The 18,800-nt window shown below is 39.8% G+C and overlaps 1 protein-coding gene across 1 annotated transcript; it reads left to right on the top strand.

The window, feature by feature from the left end:
* The first annotated feature begins 880 nt into the window (after positions 1 to 880).
* On the top strand, positions 881 to 11,564 carry LOC148036876 (mitochondrial Rho GTPase 1-like). The gene is made up of 14 exons (XM_087675796.1): positions 881 to 1,175; positions 1,338 to 1,470; positions 1,548 to 1,694; positions 8,497 to 8,673; positions 8,762 to 9,016; positions 9,096 to 9,164; positions 9,506 to 9,561; positions 9,721 to 9,802; positions 10,107 to 10,318; positions 10,393 to 10,462; positions 10,543 to 10,655; positions 10,814 to 10,964; positions 11,048 to 11,234; positions 11,313 to 11,564. The coding sequence occupies exons 1-14, from the start codon at positions 970 to 972 to the stop codon at positions 11,384 to 11,386; spliced, it is 1,932 nt and encodes a 643-aa protein (XP_087531922.1). The 5' UTR covers positions 881 to 969; the 3' UTR covers positions 11,387 to 11,564.
* The last annotated feature ends 7,236 nt before the right edge of the window (positions 11,565 to 18,800 follow it).

Below are 18,800 nucleotides of genomic sequence, written 5' to 3'. Positions count from 1 at the left end.
AAGAGAAGTAGACACAATCATCATTGACAAGATATCCATGTTGATACAAATAATATTGGATATAACAATATATTGAATAGTTGACATTTTTCAAGGCTCTCAGCTGAATCCATTCAAAAAATGCTCATGATGTTGTTTAGCGACCTTGCAAAGTTGCTTTTGATTTGCAACCATTGATTCGAGCTATGTCAACAATTTCACATTTGTTGGGGTATAGGCCAACGTCCTTTTAGTATAGAAATACATTGTATATGATCTACTCCATGTTAAAAAACTTGAATTTCAAGTTTATTTGTGATTTCTTACACTCTAATGGCATATTCAATAACCTTCAACAAAATTGTTGGTTTTTTAACATCTTGAAGTGAATATATTTCCTTCAAACACAATATTGGTGAGTTTGGGAATCTCCCAATTCCCATTTTTTGAATACTAAAAAGGTGGCACCCGTATAACATGCCCATAAGTTTCTCAAAACCATATGATATGACCCATCATTGGAAAGCGCTTGAAAAATGGAATCTATTGAGCTATAGAGCGCTCCATTTGGAGTTATAGTGTTCAAGTTATGACAAATCCAAAGATTTGACCATGTGTCCCAAACTTATGGGAAATTCCCATATTCCCCAATATGGTGTTTTCATTTGATTTAAATTATTTTATAAAAACTCGCAATTAAAAAAATAACGTAGAACTTTAAATTTTAAGCAAAAAATGCACTCCAAATTACGTAAAAAAAGCACTTAAGCAAAAAAACTACCATGGTTTTCTTAAGAATTGCCTTAAAAGGAAGAGTGCGGCAAAAATGTCGAAAGGCAATCCTAGACTGACGGCAGCAATAACAAAATGTTTATCTCTTTTGTTGTTTCTTATATTCCAACCCTAGGAAAAACAGTGTTTTGGCGGGTTAAAGGTTTCTAACTACAGATACACGCACACGCGCGCACACAGAGAGAGAGAGAGAGAGAGATGGCGACCAGTGCAGGTCTATCTAACATGAGCAGCGTGCGAGTGGTTGTGGTAGGCGATGCAGGCACCGGGAAGTCAAGTCTCATCGTTGCTGTTGCGACAGAGAATTTCAACACCATGGTGCCTCCTGTCGTTCCGCTCACCCGCCTTCCTCCCGAATACTATCCTGACAGGGTCCCTCTCATAATCGTTGATACCTCATCAAGGTGAGTGCAAAAAGTAAGCTACACGATGGCCTGTATTGCCCGTTTGTCTTAGGTTTTTCCTGCAAACCAGACTATTCACATTGTGCTTTGGACGCCTACTTATGCGAGGATGTCTGTATTGTTCATCTCTAAGTTCGCAGTAACCACCATATCTTTTCTCAGGCCAGAGGACAAAGCCAAAACGGAGGCCGAGCTAAGGAGGGCAGATTCTATTATTATCACATATGCATGCGACAGACCTCAGACACTACAGCGCCTTTCCAGCTATTGGCTGCCTGAATTGCGAAATCTTGGTGTAAGAAAATTTCCAACCAATGGTACGTTATTTAAAGCAACGGAACTTCAATCACTGGTTTATGTTCTTCCTGACAGCTGCGGGTACCCGTTATTGTTGTCGGCTGCAAACTGGATCTTCGCAGTGATCACCAGCTCAGCCTCGAGCAAATGATGACCCCCATCATGCAGGATTTCAGGGAGATAGAAACATGCATTGAGTGCTCAGCTTCTAAGCAAATCCAGGTTTAATTTCTTACAATTTGCAGTCAACATTGGTCACTTCATCAATTGTAGGTCTCAATTTGATCAGAATATATTGGCTTATAGATTTGCATGTTGTGTACTAATCAATTCACTATGAAGCTCCTCAATATTTTTGAATGCACGAATGCCTAGGCTTGCTACTTGGTAACCTTGATGCACTACTTTCCATCATATGCCAAAGGCCTTAACACCATTTGGGCAGCTACTGTCGTGTTTGGGGATCCATGGCAATCAAGTAACAATGTAATATGCTTGAATTGTTAGTTCTGCACAATGATCACCTAGAATCTAAGAGGATCCAGTTTAATCATGCAACAAGTTGTTATAATCTATGACATTAAAGCTTTGCTTCATGATGTGGGTTATGTCTAGTTGATATCTTTTAAATGGGGCTTGGTCTTGGTCTTGGTTTTGTTGGTTAGAGATGGTAGCTTGTAGGTGCAAAAATCTTAAAGAGCTTAATTTACTTTTTGGCTTTATCATGGGGCTAGAAATTAGTGCTAGCAACTCATGTTTCTTGCGGCCCTACAAGTTGGGGCATTATTTGATAGATCTTGAAATGTACTAGCTTCATATGGACGAGAGTAGTTTTGATGTTGACACTACATAGGTTTAATAAAGACATCTAGCAAGAAGCTAGATGATTATTTTGCTTGCCAACCTCTCGACTAGAAGCATAGCTTATTCTTATTTTAATAAAAATTCAAAAAAGGGATTCTAAGTTTTGGAGTGATTGCTTTGCTAGCAATGGGTCTAATGGTTTTGCTTATGATAGTTCATGGAAGTATTTAAAAGGGATTGAATTAATAAGGGAAATTTGGCACCATTGGGCTTAGCTAATTCACTCAAGTTAAAGAAAGATAAGAGAGATTCCACCTCAAGTGCAACGACATTGGATGTAGGGCTTTTGGTTGTTCTAGAAATTGCAACATTTCCATTTATAACCAAGATTACAAGCAACTCATGCAACTATATCTACTACCGTTGCAACTACCACTCCTTGCAAATTCACAATGTTTTTCTTTTAGAAGTTGTAATCTTTAGTAGCACTATGGTTTGTTGTCTATCTTTTTTAGTTCTAATTGTCCATGCTCAATGATTGGGCCAAATGTTACTCCAAATACATTATTCAGCAAGCTAAAGCAATGTGCAAAGAAAATTGTGACACTTGTTCTTTTGAGTGATAAGTTAAAGCCCTCTTATCATTTCTATATGAATGGCAAAGATATTCACTTGTGCTAGTTGTCTTTTTCGATAAGGTTTTCTTGTAGTGGAAGGAGATGAGAAACAACTAGAAGATGTGGACATGGTTGGGACTTTATTCTAAGTGGAGTCTTTCAAGAAGGGCTTTTGCATTGAATTTCAATTTGAGACCTTTGATATGACCTCATAATATGTTGTCTCTTGCCGTCCTACTTGTTGCAAGTGTGTTGTTAAAAAGTTCACATCTAGAAATATTTATTAACTATCTTTAGATGCTATCTTGTTATATAGTTGGGGATGATGAGAGAAAAAATTGTGCTAAATCAGGTCATCTACTACCCTATCTAAGAAGAAAAAAGGGTTTCACTGTCTCGAGTGCAAATACAAGTTGATGTAATTTGATTTCAGCAAAGGATTGTGTGATATTACTATATTCTTTAAGAAGGGAAGCTTCTGGTTGTCTTGTTGCAAGCAGACATTTTGTGAAGTGCTATAAGCAATGAGAACAACAATGAGTTTTCAAAAATTTCAACGAGGAAACAATGATGAGGAATCATTGTCCTTAGTAAAGACACATTGTGGAATGCAAGTTTATGTTAATATTGGATAGTAGAAGATAAATGCAATAGCAAACAACATTCTATTCAAAATTTGTTTTAATTTTTTCTGAGTCTTTTCATTTAGAGCCGATCTTAGTTGTGGCTCAATTAGGTTTAGTAGAGCACAGATCTAGAGGGTTGCTTAATGCTCAAGGTGGGGGTAAAACTTGTATTTCTTTATTGATAGACTTAGATATCTAGTGGTCACTTTGGAACTTGCTATGATTAGAATACTAGTTAATATGTTTATGTTAAGACAATTTTTATGGTGGCAGTAATATATATGTTGCTTTAGATCTCATTTGTATTGCATGTCAAATATATTTTTTGGTAAATAGAGTATAGGGTACTAAATATATGCTTGTTTACTTAGAATGGAATATGACTAGAATGAGAAATAAACTCAAGGATTTAATTAAAATGTACCAAGTTTTCAAAAGTATAATAATCATTACTTGGGTGGTGAAGGATTTGATACTAGGCATGTAGTGGATAAGTTTATAGATATGTGGTATAACGGCAAGGCAAAACTTTTATTAAATTAAAAGTTTGTATCTTAGAATTGAGTTGCATCGTAAGTTTCATGGAGTAAGCAACTTACTTAAGTAATAAATCAGGTCCTAAGCTTAAGTTTGGTTGGGTGGACTAGTCATGAATTAGTCTTGAATAAAAAATGAGATTGATTAAGGACCAGTGGGTTACTCATTAAGAAACTTAATCTCAGTTATTCGAAGTCTTCTTTTCTCTTATTTTTGTGCAGTGAAAGTGTAGAAACAATCATTTTTCTCTTCTATACTATAAACATGAAACATGAGTTGATAATATGGATGGAGTAAGGATAGCAGTCATCTTTTGCTTTGTACGGAGAATCCATTGGACAACTTTGTAACTCCATTTATAGCAAATTACATTATTTTTAAATGTAAATATGGTAAATGTATAACAATAGTAGTATGGGGTGAGATCCTTTTATTTCCCCTCTAGGGTAAGATTTTCTTTTTTTTTCTAAGATCTCAAGCTTTGTGCACTTTTTGCATAATGTTGTTAAGAAGTAAGGAATATACTTATAGTTTTATCTCAAGAAGCCTCTTTGTTTGTGGGAGGAACAATTGGAAATTGTTAGATATATTCAATGCTCCACCCTTGAAAGGTGCCGTTGATGATCCATGGTGCTCTAAGTTGTAAGGCCTCCATTATGAGAAGAAGCCATGTGTGAGTATGGACATTTGTTGGGACTTGACTTGTATGTTAGATGAGGTCTATGTAATTGGATAGCAAAAAGATGACCTTTGTGGATTTAGCCTTTGGGTTAGATAGAGTAGTTATGCTAGTAGTAACTCGAGACACAATGCATTGAGTTGCGGTGTTTGGGAGTTATTAGAGACTTCTCGATGGTAAAGGGAATATTTCCAAGTTGACTAGGAAAGGCTCATAATATGGTTGGATAGGTTGATTAAACTACCTTTCCAAGTTGTAAAAGGAAGACCCCTTTAAAGCCTTTGTCAATGTATCTTCCACGCTACCCTTACAAGCTCTTCGCTTATCATTTACTTAGATTACCATCTAAGCCTGAATGATAAACTAATTGAGTAGGTACAAAATGGTATATAGGCTAGGTACAATTCATATGTGTTCCAAGTATGGTGTGGAACTGCTCATGGAGCTTGGTCATCCTGTCTCGCATGGGTCTATTTAACATTGAGAGGCTGAATTGGCGGGGAAAGGCCCTTTGGTGGCAGGGTAGTATCCCTTGTATCCTCAACATGTGCCTCCTTCAGGGACGGGGGCTGGTTGGCTGTGGGTGCCGAGCTTTGCTTCTTGCCGTGGTTGTGGCTAGGGTGGTCCCCCGTGGCTGGGAGGTTAGTGGGGTTGGTGGGGGACCCAAGGGTGGGGATGGTAGTTGGTTCTCGATAGAATTCTGTGAGGAGGCGTTGGGTGGCTCCTTGTCTTTGCTCCAAGGTCCAAAGGAGGTGGTCTCTATGGCGTCGTATTTCCAGCAAGAAGAGCGCAAGGCATCTCTGGTCCTTGAAATCCATCACTTTGGAGAGTGGCCCGAATCCTTCTCTAAATAGGCAGTGGAAGTGTCCTTGGATCTCGTAGTACGCTGGGCACTTGTATATGTGGTGTTTTTCTGTCTCCGGCTCGAGCTGGTAGATTTGGAAGATCCGATCTTCCAAGGGGAAGGGGTGGGCCTTGTATCTACCTGTCTCGACCCGTAGCTGGTGTGAAGATGTATGGAACTGTCCGATAGTGCTTTTGACTCCATGGGACAAGTGTGTGTCCATGTAGCTTGGGTGGGTAATGAAGCCGTTTGGAGATATGTGTAGTAAGTGCTCACGGTAGAAAGCCTTCTTTGTCCCTAGGTCTTCTGTAGGAGTCACCCATGTCTTGGACGTGTGTAGTTGAATGATGTCCATTCTGATTATACGGTTCACCTCCTCCGCTGAGCTCCAAGTGGGGGCAATCTAGGCTGTATTGTAGTGGGGGGAGGTGGGTATGTGTAGGCCATGCGGCTGTAGCTAGGTCTCTGTTCGGGCATACCAGCATTCAGTGTCCCCTTGCAATGCTAGCTATTTGGACGACTCCAGCGCGAATCTAGGGTACCGATGCTGGGGCAAGTCCCATAGTCGGTGCAAGAAGGCCACTCTTTGAAAGAGGGCCTCAGCTACGATGGGCGGTGCCCCCATCTCTGCTCTAATGATCTTGTGTGGCACAGCAGCTTGCTCCGAATCATTCGTGAGATCATAAGTACTAGGGGTCTCTCCATCTGCTCCCATCCCTCATAGTATAACTGCCTCCTCTTGAGGCAGTGGCTGGTCTTGTGTGGCCCTCGTGTGGTAGAAACTGGATCCCCATATCGGAGCCCCGTACAAGAGTGCTGGTGTGACTAGAGTGTCAAATGGCCATAGCTTTGTACGGGGCTCCTGGAATTGTATGCGAGCACATTGGTTCTCCATGGATCCGAGGGCTGCATAGCCTCGTGTCAATCTATCTTGAGTTGCCTTTCTCAAAGTGAATCTTGGTCTTGAAAATGTAATCCCCAAATAGACATATCTGTGGACCACTTCCACGGTTTCCTTGCCATATGTGAAGGGGGGTACTGATCGTCGAATCCATCGGGTTGAAGTGTTGAACACCATGACCTTGGTCTTCCCCAGGTTCATGGTGAGGTCTTTATCTTGGCAGAAGGCCTATATATATATATATATATAGAGAGAGAGAGAGAGAGAGAGAGAGAGAGAGAGAGAGAGAGAGAGAGAGAGAGAGATGAAATTTGAATGGTGGCCCATGGGAGAGGATGGTGCATTGTGCCATTGTCCGTATATGAGAGAGATGGATGAATCATGAGAGGGAGAGGGAAGGAGAGAGTTTTTAAACTTGTTAGTTTAATCTTTAAACTTCTCTCTTGAGTCTTTGTGTGAAAGGAAAATAAATAGAGAGAGAGAGAGAGAGAGAGAGAGAGAGAGAGAGAGAGAGAGAGAGAGAGAGCAAGCAAAGATAAGAAAGAAAGAAAAGAATAGTGAGAGAAAAGACTAGAGAAGAGAGGAGAGAGAGAAGAGAGAAGAGAGAGAAGGAAAAGAAAGAAAAGAAGAAAAGAGAGTGCAGAGAAAAAGGGGGAAAAATGTTCACAAAAGTGACTGTTTGACATACAGGAGGCAAGGTGCAGTTGGGGGCGAGGATCAGGCCGGATGGGGCGACGTGTTGAGTGCTCCAAGAAGCTTATGGATAGTGGCTCGGCTAGTGCATGGCAAGTGCACCTATGCATTAGCTATTGGGCCTTAGACCATGCAAAGCTCAAACCTCAAAGACTCCAAATTGCCAAACTAACCACATGTAACCCTCATCTTCTTTTATGCTATTAAGGAATACTTTCCACATTAAATTGTCAACTCCCATAGTCTCTTTGGAGTGACAAATTGAACATAGCTCTTGAACACTTATTTTCATCAATTGGCACGAACTTTATTCCCACCAGATTATTTATTAGAGTGGATTAATTGCATGTGAATTTGATTTGTTCTCTCACAGAAAAGTTAATGCCAACTGATGAAAAGAAGTGTTTGAGAGTTGTGTTCAATTTGTCACTCCAAAGAGACTACGGGTGTTGACAATTTAACGTGGAAAGTATTCCTTTATATCATAAAAGAAGATGAAGGTTACATGTGATCAGTTTGGCACTTCGGAGTCTCTAAGGTTTGAGCTTTGCATGGTCAAAGGCCCAATAGCTAATGCATAGGTGCACTTGCAATGCGCTAGCCAAGCCATTATCCATAGGCTTCTTGGGGCACTGCTAAGGTCGAGGATTGCTATGCATTTTTTGGGAGTTGGAGAGAGACACCCATGTAATGTTGGAAGGGACCATGTGGTCGGAAAGTAAGGATGCTTTGTGCTAAATGAGGTGGAAAATGGGCGATGAAGGAAGCTAGGACCTGCTTGTAGCAAGAATCACCCACTGAAGCTGTCCACTGGAAGTTTGAAAGGGTATTTGCATAAGAGGGGGTGCTGTTTTCTTGCCATCTTGAGAGAAGCCTGATAATACACTTTGTTAGTTCACAATTAAGGAAAATCGCATAGGAGTAAGTACAAGGCCTGCTTAGTGCTCACAATCAAAGGAGACTTGACTGGAGGGCTTATTGCAGCCATGGGTCTTCGTCTCCTGCTTGCATGTCACCGGTTGTCCATACAGCCAGCAGCAACTTGCAAGCACTTCAGCCATCACAACTAGCTCTCGAGTCTTCAACCTCAAGTATTGATTTGCTGGTTGTAAGAGTCTGGAGTTATACTGGTTATATGCTACTTGCATTTTTGTAATGGCTGCTGATGCAGTTTTCCGGTGGAAGCAAGGGTGGCAAGAAAGTGAACTGAAAGTTCTAGTCGTTGGTTAGAGATAAGGCTTTGTTTTTGTCTTGATTCAAATTTGGCAGGGTTTGTGAGTTAGATTACCCTGTGGAATAACATAACCTTCTTATTTGTTGCAGGTTGCAGAGGTTTTCTATTATGCACAAAAGGCAGTACTGCATCCAACAGCACCTCTTTTCGATCAAGAATCACAGACTTTGAAGCCACGTTGTGTTAAAGCATTGAAGAGGATTTTCATTCTTTGTGACCATGACAGAGATGGTGCGTTGAGTGATGCTGAGCTTAATGATTTTCAGGTATACTCTGAATATACTTGTAATTTGAAGCTGCAGTCTCACACTCAGGTTTGAATGTTAGCTTTTTCACCTAAGACCTCTTGTGCAGGTTAAGTGCTTTAATGCACCCTTGCAACCTTCGGAAGTTGTGGGAGTGAAGAAAGTTGTAGCCGAAAAACTTCCTGAGGGTGTGAATGACAATGGCCTTACGTTGACAGGATTCTTGTTTCTACATGCTCTTTTCATTGAACGTGGTCGATTGGAAACTACTTGGACAGTTCTCCGAAAGTTTGGATATGACAATGAGATAAAGCTTCGAGATGACTTGCTTCAGAATCCCTCATTCAAACGTGCATCGGATCAGGTTATTGAAAGGTTGCAGATGTTTCTCTATTTAGCATTTCTTGTTTGTAATAGTTGTCTAAATGCTCTGAAATTTACAGAGTGTGGAGCTCACAGATAAAGCAATTGACTTTTTGAGAGGGATCTTCATTGCTTTTGATTTGGATGGGGTAAGTACTAACAAAAAACTTCTCAGCTGTTGCTCATTAATTCAGCATTCATTCACAAGGCTGTTCTGCGTGTACTTGTGGAAAACACTATTCACTTTTTCCCGGTTATGTGATGTTTGAAGGCACCCCTTTAATGCTTGTTTGTTATCTTCACCACACCCCTACATGAAATGAATCAATCCTGAAAAATTGTATTTCTTTTTACCATGGCTTCCATGTAGATTGATACTGATAAATTAACAGGCCTAAGAAAAGTATGGGACTATCTGCCATGTATGAGATATGAATGCATTTAGCAACTTCATATGTCAGTTTAGGACTTAACCTTTGCAACTGTACAGGATAGAGCTTTAAGGTCTGAAGATCTAGAAGAACTCTTTTCCACTGCACCTGCGAGGTGTGTAACACTTGCTAGTAAGCTCAGTGACACTAGGTTTTACTATCTCCTTAGGCTCTTTGTGATCTATTTTTTATTGGTTAAGGTTATGTACAGGTAGCAGTAGCATTTGTACTGCATGAAGGAATTATTGTGACATTTCCCTTTTTCTTTTTGCAGTCCTTGGGATGACTCAATATATAATGGCAGTGCTGAAAAGAATGCTATGGGTGCCCTCACTGAGAATGGGTTTTTGTCGCAGGTTTGCCTCTAGTTTCCTCAAATTCTAAGGCACGAGTCAGCTTGTAAGTCTATTTGGCACTCACCTCAGCTCCTGTTGAGTTTGTGCATGGTTGTTTACTTGTTGAAAAACGTAAATGCGTGTTTGACTGCCACCATAAGCTGGCAAGTTTGACGTGAAACAGCCTGTGGAAGGGCCAGGGCAATAGAGATTTTTGCACATTGTCCACTTTTTAAAATGATTGGCATGTAATGCACAAATAACGAGCTACAAAAGACCATGTGTATATTGGAATTTCCATTAAAATTTCTTGTTTTCTGTGCAGTGGTCTTTGTTGACATTGCTTGATCCAGTAAAGAGTCTGGAACATCTCTCTTATCTGAACTATCCAGGTGATTTGGCTACTGCATTTCAAATTACAAGACGGCGTCGTCTGGATCGCAAAAAACAGCGCTCTCAGCGAAATGTGTTTCAGTGTTTTGTATTTGGGCCTTTGAGGGCTGGCAAAACTGCCCTCCTACATGCGCTAGTTGGAAAGTAAGTGTCAATCAGTGTTTAATTTTTGTGTAATGCAGATGCCCTGGACGATGAACTGATATGAGTAAATTCAGGCCTTATGCAGACAACTATGCACATACGGAGGAAGACAAATATGCTGTTAACTTTGTTGAACATATTGGGGTGAGTTCCTTTCATTGATGAGTTCATAAGACACATCCTTTGGCATGGGAATCACTTATCTTAATGGAGTTGTACTTCAGGGATCAAAGAAGACACTTATTCTGCGAGAAATTCCCAGTGACTCAGTCTCAAGTCTTCTTGAGAAGAAGGATGCATTGGCCTCATGTGATGTAGCAGCTTTCATCTATGATAGGTAAGTGCAAACTGAAGGCAGGGAAACAGCAAGACTCTGCATGTCTTGAAAGAATGACGACTATTCTTGTAGTGATTTTGTGATATTTTTTGTGATGTTGGCAATTCTGAAAATCAAGTGTGTGTTCCTTAACTCTTGTTGATTTTTCTATAATCCAGCTCAGATGAGGGGTCATGGAAGCAAACAGCAAAACTTCTGCTGGAAGTCACTGCACATGGTGAAAGCAGCGGCTTTGAGGTTCCTTGCCTTCTGGTGGCAGCCAAAGATGATCTGGGCCCTCATGCTGCAGCTGTTACTGATTCAGCCAGGGTCAGTGACTTTTGAAGTGTTTTTCATGAGTTGAGATGCATTGATATAGATATCTTGATTTGTTGATTGCGTATGTTTTACAGGTTTGTCAAGATATGGGTATGGAAGCTCCGATATCGGTGAGCATGAAGTTAGGAGATACTGGTAACATATATCGCAGGATTGTCAATGCTGCACAACGGCCTCATCTTAGCATTCCAGTTACAGAGGCTGGAAAGAATTATCAACACTATAAACGGATAGTTAATCGATCACTTGTATTTCTTTCAGGTATTGTGCTAGCTTTTGTCGATATCTGTATCCTTTGCATGTTTAAGTACATGCTCTGATTTAGCTCTTTTTGTGCAGTGGGAGCTGCAGTTGTGGTTGTTGGTGTAGCTGCATACAGAGCTTATTCTGCACGTCGTCAATCATCAAGCTGAGAAATCTGGTCTGGCACTGGACTATGTCTTTGTAAGACTGGCTCTCTCGGAGAGTGGTTTGGTTTACCACATTGGGAGTTTTTACACATAGCAACAGCTATATTGTTGGTGGCCTTGCGACCTATGTCCCCCTAAAATAAGTTGTTTATTTAGAATTGGAGTCCCTGCAGGTGCTTCATTCCCATTTTTCTGAGCTGCACAGTGATAGCTGTCCTTGGAGGGGCCTGCATCGTCAAAGGTCGATGGCCTTAGACATGTGTTTTCGCTCACTGCTGGTGTATTGGTGCTATGTTTCTATTCCAGTTGCATCAAAATTTTATTTGATGCAGCATTGCCAGTATTGACCCTTCTCAACACTGGCAATAGCAAGTTCTTGTGGTATTCAGACTCAATTAAATTTGCGGATTTTTTGTGGTTTGAAATTGACCACTTTTGCAAGAGTCGTCTCATAGAATAACTTACCTGGGTTCATTTGTGCTTGGAAGATCATTTCCATGCTGTTTTGGAATGCAGATATTGAAGAGTTGAAAATGGTTCAGTATGTGACAGTGCAACTGGTCTCTCTTCGTCATCCTATGTTTATACAACCTTTTGTAGGGAGGTGTAATGTAACAGTCGTGAAATTATAAGCTCCCTACCGACTTCCATTCTCAACTCCCATGTGTTTCATCATGGATAAGGGAGATGCTGTTTGGAGGAATCAACAAGACATGGAAAAGTAGAGAGATCACAGTTATCTTGTTATATTATATTCCATGTCAGAGTGTGGCTTCTTGCAATGTCAGAACATTACCTAGATATCAATATCTTTGCAGGCTCACAAGTCTTTTCTAATTTTTCCATTGCACTTTCTCATAGTCGGAAAAGTAAGATAATCAATGAGAAATGTAGTAGTTAGAAAATAAATATTGAAGATACCTCAATCAAACTGAAGCATGTACTATTCTCCAGCTTTTGGCGCCTCTCAGTAGCTTTGCAGGGCTTAAAAGATTCATGTAGAGTAAGTGTTGGTAGCTTTGAAGTTTGCAGGGCTTACAAGATCCATGTAGAGTAATTGCCAGTAGCTTAAAGTTTGCAAGACCCACAAGATTCATGCCAAGTAATTGCATTTAAAAAATCTTAGCCAGCTAGCTGACTTGAGATGCCAAGTGATTGCCATGGCCTTTGTAATGAACCTTCATCAAGTGCAATGGCTTTTGCCTATATAGTTGTGCTGTTTACGCCCTTACCTTGTTACAGTTTTCTTGATTGAAAATACAGCTCTTACTCGTGTTTCTAGGATAATTTGCAGTATCCTGGTTGCTACAGTACTTGTTTCTTGTTTTTTGTTGTTTTTGTGGAGTCTTGAGGAAATTACATTCTTTTCCTTTAAATACCTTTCTGCATTGGAGCGAGGTTACTTGTTCATGCAAGAATCTCTCCTTTGTGTTAGATATGCCCCACCCTCGTAAGGTCCCATAAAATGAATATTGTTAGAAGTGTTCTGTGGTTGATTATGCAAGGTTCATAATATGGTTGGATAAGTTGGTCATTTTGTTTTCTCGGGCTATAAAAAGGAGACCTCTTTTAGGTCTCAATTAATCTATTTTTAACCTAGTCAAAGTCCTAGCTAGCTAGCCTTAAGCTCATCACCTATCATATATCTAGATTGCCAGCTCTAAGCTTCATAGTGGAGGTTCACGAGTGGAAGAACCAACTTTGTATTAGTTTGTTTGGAATTAGAGAAGTTTTTGTTATTCTCTTCTTACTATCTATTCATTGCTCAAATTCTAAATAGTGTTGTGTAATTTTTACACAATGGTTGAACATTTTACTATTTTTCCCTTGTAAGCCTTGAACTATGGTGTTTAAGCTTTAATAGTTTTCCACAATCTTACATTTTTTTAGACTATTCATTAATATCCAACCTTAAATGTTTTGCATCATCTTACTATACATGCTTATGTATATCATTTCCTACAATGACTACAAGACTTTCTAGTGTTTCTTTCCTAAATTTACTTGGTTGGAGTAACATAGGGTAGAGTTTTTAAGTGATTCAATAATCAATTGGTAAGTGTGATTGAGCTTTAATGGTGTTAAAAGTAGTTCTTTACACCATGAGCTTTGCCTAAATTATCTATGATTGTGTTTTATTCTTTTATTGTACTCGGTTGAAGTAATCCACCTTGATTTTGAGATATTGAGTTTTTAGTGATTGGTTGGTCAATTGGTTTGATTGAGTGGTTTATTTTCAATGGTCACAAAGGTAGCCTTGTTTTGCACTATGAAATCCTTTGATAGAATATTAGTAATCAATTTTGGATTGATTGAGAATTAACTACAAAATTAAGAAGCCATTCAATGTTCAGGGACATAAAAGCTTCGCTAGAACTCTATCAATCAGTTTTTGGGAAGGCCATGAACTTTTACAAAATTAAGAAGTCATTTTTGATGCTTGTTTGGGGGATTTGTTTTTTTTTTTGCTTTGTTAATAAAAATTTGCATGTTGCCATTTGTTGGGTAGTTTTAGTGAGTAGTTGTTAGTTACAACATAATCGCTATTTTTCTTAGTACATATGACAATTAATTATACTTCATATTATGCATGAAATAGAGATGATCATCATCTTGGAAGAGAACAAAACTACAACTTTGAACACCTTGCCTTTTTACCCTTTCGATAAACTTGGTGCAATTTTGAAGGCCCAATGTTCTATTTTGATTGGTTTGAGCTAGTATGGGGAGTCATTAAATGTGGTTTTTGTCTCATGGATCTCAACTCTAGTGTCTAAGGTTCTAATTGTGGATAGGGTTTTGCCATAAGCAAGTTGGTAATTATGACTCTTAATACCTCAGTACATGGGATTTTGTATGGTGAGGAAGTCTCATTGTTGGATTGGACAAATTCACACAAGTTATGTGTTAGACTCTTGGAGGTTCATAGCATGTTATTGCTTTACCTAGAATTCAAGTGCTATTTTTGGGAGTAGGAAGTGGCATTCCAATATTTCTCTTTTTTCCATAGGACACACAGTTGCATATGTAGCCATCCAACATGCTATCATGCTATTTGGTAGTGGTAGATGCTGGTTAAGAGTGGATTTCCATGGTTCATATCCTATTGTTCGTTGCGGTGACAACTAGAGTTGCTCGAGCATAGCCATGAATTTAGCATTTTATGCTTGCATGAAGCACATTGGTGTCATTGCTCTTGTGAGCTAGACAATCGGGCTTGCAGGCCACTTATTGTTTCAAGTGTTTTGAGCAATTTGGTTATGGCTATCTCTCACGTAGCCATTGCCCCTCTTCAAGCGAGTGTTCTCTTTGTTGAAGGCTCGTCAATGGCTTCATAATCCTTGCAATGGACCACAAGCGAGCTCCACCTTCTTTACCTTGATTACTACACAAGCTTAGCAAGGAAGACGACATGGGAGAAGAAGAGGAAGCGAGCTTTTTCACTTCTGCCCCCCCCCCCGGCGCCCTCTCTCTCTCAATCTCTCCCTCTCTTACACAAGCAAGAAGCAAAAAGAGGGCTTAAAAGATTGTCACCACAAGAATGAGCTTATCCATTCACTTTTCAATTTTTATACATAGCCTCAAATTTTGTGCATCCTCCTTTTGTATTTGTTTGGACCGGCTTTCTCTTGCTATCATATACCATTTATTTTCTTTTACCAGTTTATTGACTAGTTTAGCAGAGGGTAATTGATACAACTTGCACGAGAGCAAGCTTAAAGCTCTTCTACAAACATAATTTCAAGCGATTTTTATATTTGAAAAACTAGAAGTATTTTGTTCCTATTTTTTTTGCTTTCATTGCACATCTTTTAAATTTCTACATTTTTTCTTTTGCCTTGTCCTGCATCTTCCTTGGTTGCGCCTTTGTAGATGGGGTTAATATTACCCCTCTCCTATAGTTTTGCTAGTCCCATGGCACTCCAAGGTCTGATGGAATATGTATAGTTGGTGTCGTTTGGAGGTGTAGAGAGTAACCAATAGTATCCTTGTGCTTTAGGCCAATGTGTGGCGAGAATGAAATTAGCTTCGGAGTAGTCTTTGAGGATAGGCTGGTTGTTGAAATAGAAGGGGAAAGGGTCAAGATGATGTGGGCCATTAATGTTGTTGGTTTTGTTGAATTGCTCTTCAAATTGTGTTCTCACCATAGAAGGGTGTGTGGACTACCTAGGGGCTGTCTATCTTACTATGCTAAGACTTTTGTGCTTGTGTGAGTGTTGGGAGATGAGTCGAACCCCAGGTAGGCTTGGAGTGTTGTCTCACACTTGAAGGACCTAGTTAGTGTTAGGGAGGAAGTGTGGTGCAAAACTCATGGAGACAAGTTTAGTGACATTCTTGGGACGTCTTGCCCTTGAGGTGCCTCGAGTTAAGTGAAGTGGGAAAGGGCTAGGGTTTATGGTCCCCTAGGTGCTGTGATTGTGTGTGGTTCTCAATATTTTTCTTTTTTTTTCTCTGTGTGTGTGTGTGTGTGTGCGCGTGTGCGGAAAGCATTGTGTACAAGTAAATGAGGAAGACTTCATTGAGGCTCTTTATGATCCTTGGGTGGTGGTCGAGTTGGTAGCCGCAATGATCTTTCTAGGCATGCTTTGCTCATCATATAGTTACTCAGTACAGATCTTGTTGCCAAGGGTATCATTGGGAGAAAAGGGTAGCTACAATTGGTGAACTAGCTGACATTTATGTATTTTGGTAGCAGTGTAGGATAAAGGAGTAATCTCACCATGGTGCACATGTCTATTCTTGGATTCACATCGAAGAACAATGGGTGGAGACCCTCCTCGTTTGCTACCTTCTTTTGGTTGAGCAATTGAAAAAGAAATCTTAAATAATTGCACGTCGTAATGAAAGCAAGGTCTAGGCAGGAAGAGAAATCTTCTTCGAATCTTTTAAAGGAAGGGATCAGGTCCTTCTCTTAGAACTTGAGGCCGTCTTTTGGCCTTTTTGCATTGACATTGTATATTAAAGGAAAATTGCGCCTGCCATACCTTGTAGAGTTGTAGTCAACTCCATGTTGCCTAGGATAAGGCATGTAAGTGAGGTTCCCTCTTTCGAATAGTAGTGAGCTGTAGAAGGCCACCCACACTTTCATATTGTTATCCAAGTTGTTCCTTCTCCACATAGGCTGAGGCTCATAACATTTTACAGTTCATGGCAATAATCTACTAATTCGTGTTGCCACAATCTAGGGACATGAATCTTTTGCTCCAACCATCTTTTCCCTAGCCTTACTAACACCTGAATTACCTTTTGCATAGCAGTAAAAAACAACACCTTTTTGAGCTCATGTGAAAAGTTAAACACAAATTGCATAGGTGATTCCTAAGCCTCCCATTTTTTCCAGTAGTGGTAGTGAGCTTTCTTTTACTTCTTTCCACTTGTTCTCTTCTTCTCTACATGGCTTCCATCGTATTTCTTGGAGGGGTGAGTACACTTTCTATTTTTGTGGTGGTTTTTGGTTGCGGGGATGTTGATTACTCATGTTCTTTTTGTTCCCAGTCTTCATTAAGTGCAAGGGGTGATTATGGTGGTGCTTTCAAGGTTTGGGCAAGTTCTTCAATGATGGCTATTCCATGTTGGGATGTAAAGGTCCTTTATTCACCTCCATGTATTGTGCACGTGTATTATTATGTTGTACATGTGAATGGACCCTTATATGCCCCAATTATAAATACATTTTATTCTTTGTGTACCAACATATTGTGGGTACACCCAAATCGACTGTTGGTACTCTCTTTGTCACTCTCTCTCACTCACCTGCACACTTCCCCTGTTGCAAATCTTCACGCTTCCGCTAGCCGCGCTCTCAACAAGTGGTATTAGAGCTTCAGCTAAGGTGTTTGCGCTTCTCAGAGTTCGTGTAAGACATCTCCAGTGTTTCACTTGTGCAAAATCATTAGGTCGTCACTTCGGTTGTTCATTCAGGTTACGTTGCCAACTGATTTCAGGCACGTGTGTCTATTGCAATGTTAGCCAACACTTCAGAAACCCTAAATATGCATAGGCTATAACAAATTCTATCACGTTTTGTGCAGCACAATTTTCAGATTTATGAAAATTTGAGCTTGAAAAAATTAGGGCTTTTCATGTATTGATCAAATTTTACTTAGCTAGGTCATATTGGCTGACATTTACGCACTGCTGGACCTGGAAATTTGGGATTTTTGTGCAGATTTTGGTAAATCTCTGCAGTATTTGCCCGTGTGGTGGCTAGTTTATGTAAAAACAACAGAGGTTTATTGCTAATTGGGCAAGAACAATAATGTATTTGTTGGTTTAGCTTGTGCTCTTGCAGTTCAGTGCATTTACACTTATGTTTGTGATAAAAATGGATGCAACTTCTTCCAGTTCTGACATTACAAGTTTAATGGAAATCAAACGGTTTGATGGTTAGGGTTTTGACCTTTGGAAATATCGTATGCAGGGCACATTGTTCTTAAAGGATTGTGAGGATGCTTTTAGAAAGATAAACCCGCACAAATGTTTGGGGCAAAGTCAACAAAAAGACTATGGCTTATATAAAGATGGGTGTCACTGATGACATTTTGATAGACATTAAGGGCTTAGATACTGCTCATGCAATATGGGAGAAGTTGAAAACTACCTATGAGATCACCTCATCTATTAATCAGGTGCATTTAAGCTGAAAACTTGAGTGCATTTATTGGTATTTTAAATCAGCTCAAGGATGCTAATTTGGATTTTGATGATAAGTTGAGGGCTCTTGGGAGACCTTGGTAGTTTCTCTCAATAATAACCTCAATCTCTCATATGATGGTGTGAGGGGTTCAATCTTGAATGAATAAATTAGACGTAAGTCTAGTGGAGAAGGCAACAACTCAGCTTACAATGTTAGAGGCAGAGTTGAAAAGAAAAATGCAAATGTTGGACAAAGAAGTAGAAGCAAGAGAAAAGGAAAGGAAAAGAGTGATGTTACTTGCTATTAGGGTGGTCGGAAGAGCCACAAGAAGCGTGATTGTTGCATGTACTACAAGAAGGAACAAGAGAGAAAGAAGAATGCATGAGACAAAAAGAAGAAAGAGGATAAGACGGATGCATCAGAGGAAGCCAAAGGCAAGGAAAAGGCCAATGTGGCCTCCAGTGTAGTCATAGAGGAGCTCTCGGATGTAGAGGGAGGCTAATGTACTATGTGCAGTAGATTATGATGCCCTTGTATGTCACATGCAGGATATGAAGATTACCAAGGCTGATGTGATTGATGCACTTTTGTCAGTTGATGATGGTGTCACTTAGACTTGGATTGTAGACTTTGGTGCCTCTTTCCATGTAACTCCTTGCTTAGAGTATTTTGCTATGTTCAATGCAGACAGTTATGGAAAAGTATATCTTGGAAATAACCATGCTTGCAACATTGATAGGATATGCACTACTGTACACTTGTCTTTGGATAATGGAAAAG

Source organism: Lygodium microphyllum, chromosome 4 (genome assembly GCF_053477565.2).
Source record: "Lygodium microphyllum isolate KBCC chromosome 4, Lygodium_microphyllum_v1.1.10, whole genome shotgun sequence".
Taxonomy (NCBI): domain Eukaryota; kingdom Viridiplantae; phylum Streptophyta; class Polypodiopsida; order Schizaeales; family Lygodiaceae; genus Lygodium; species Lygodium microphyllum.
This window is presented reverse-complemented; position numbering and strand designations above follow the sequence as displayed.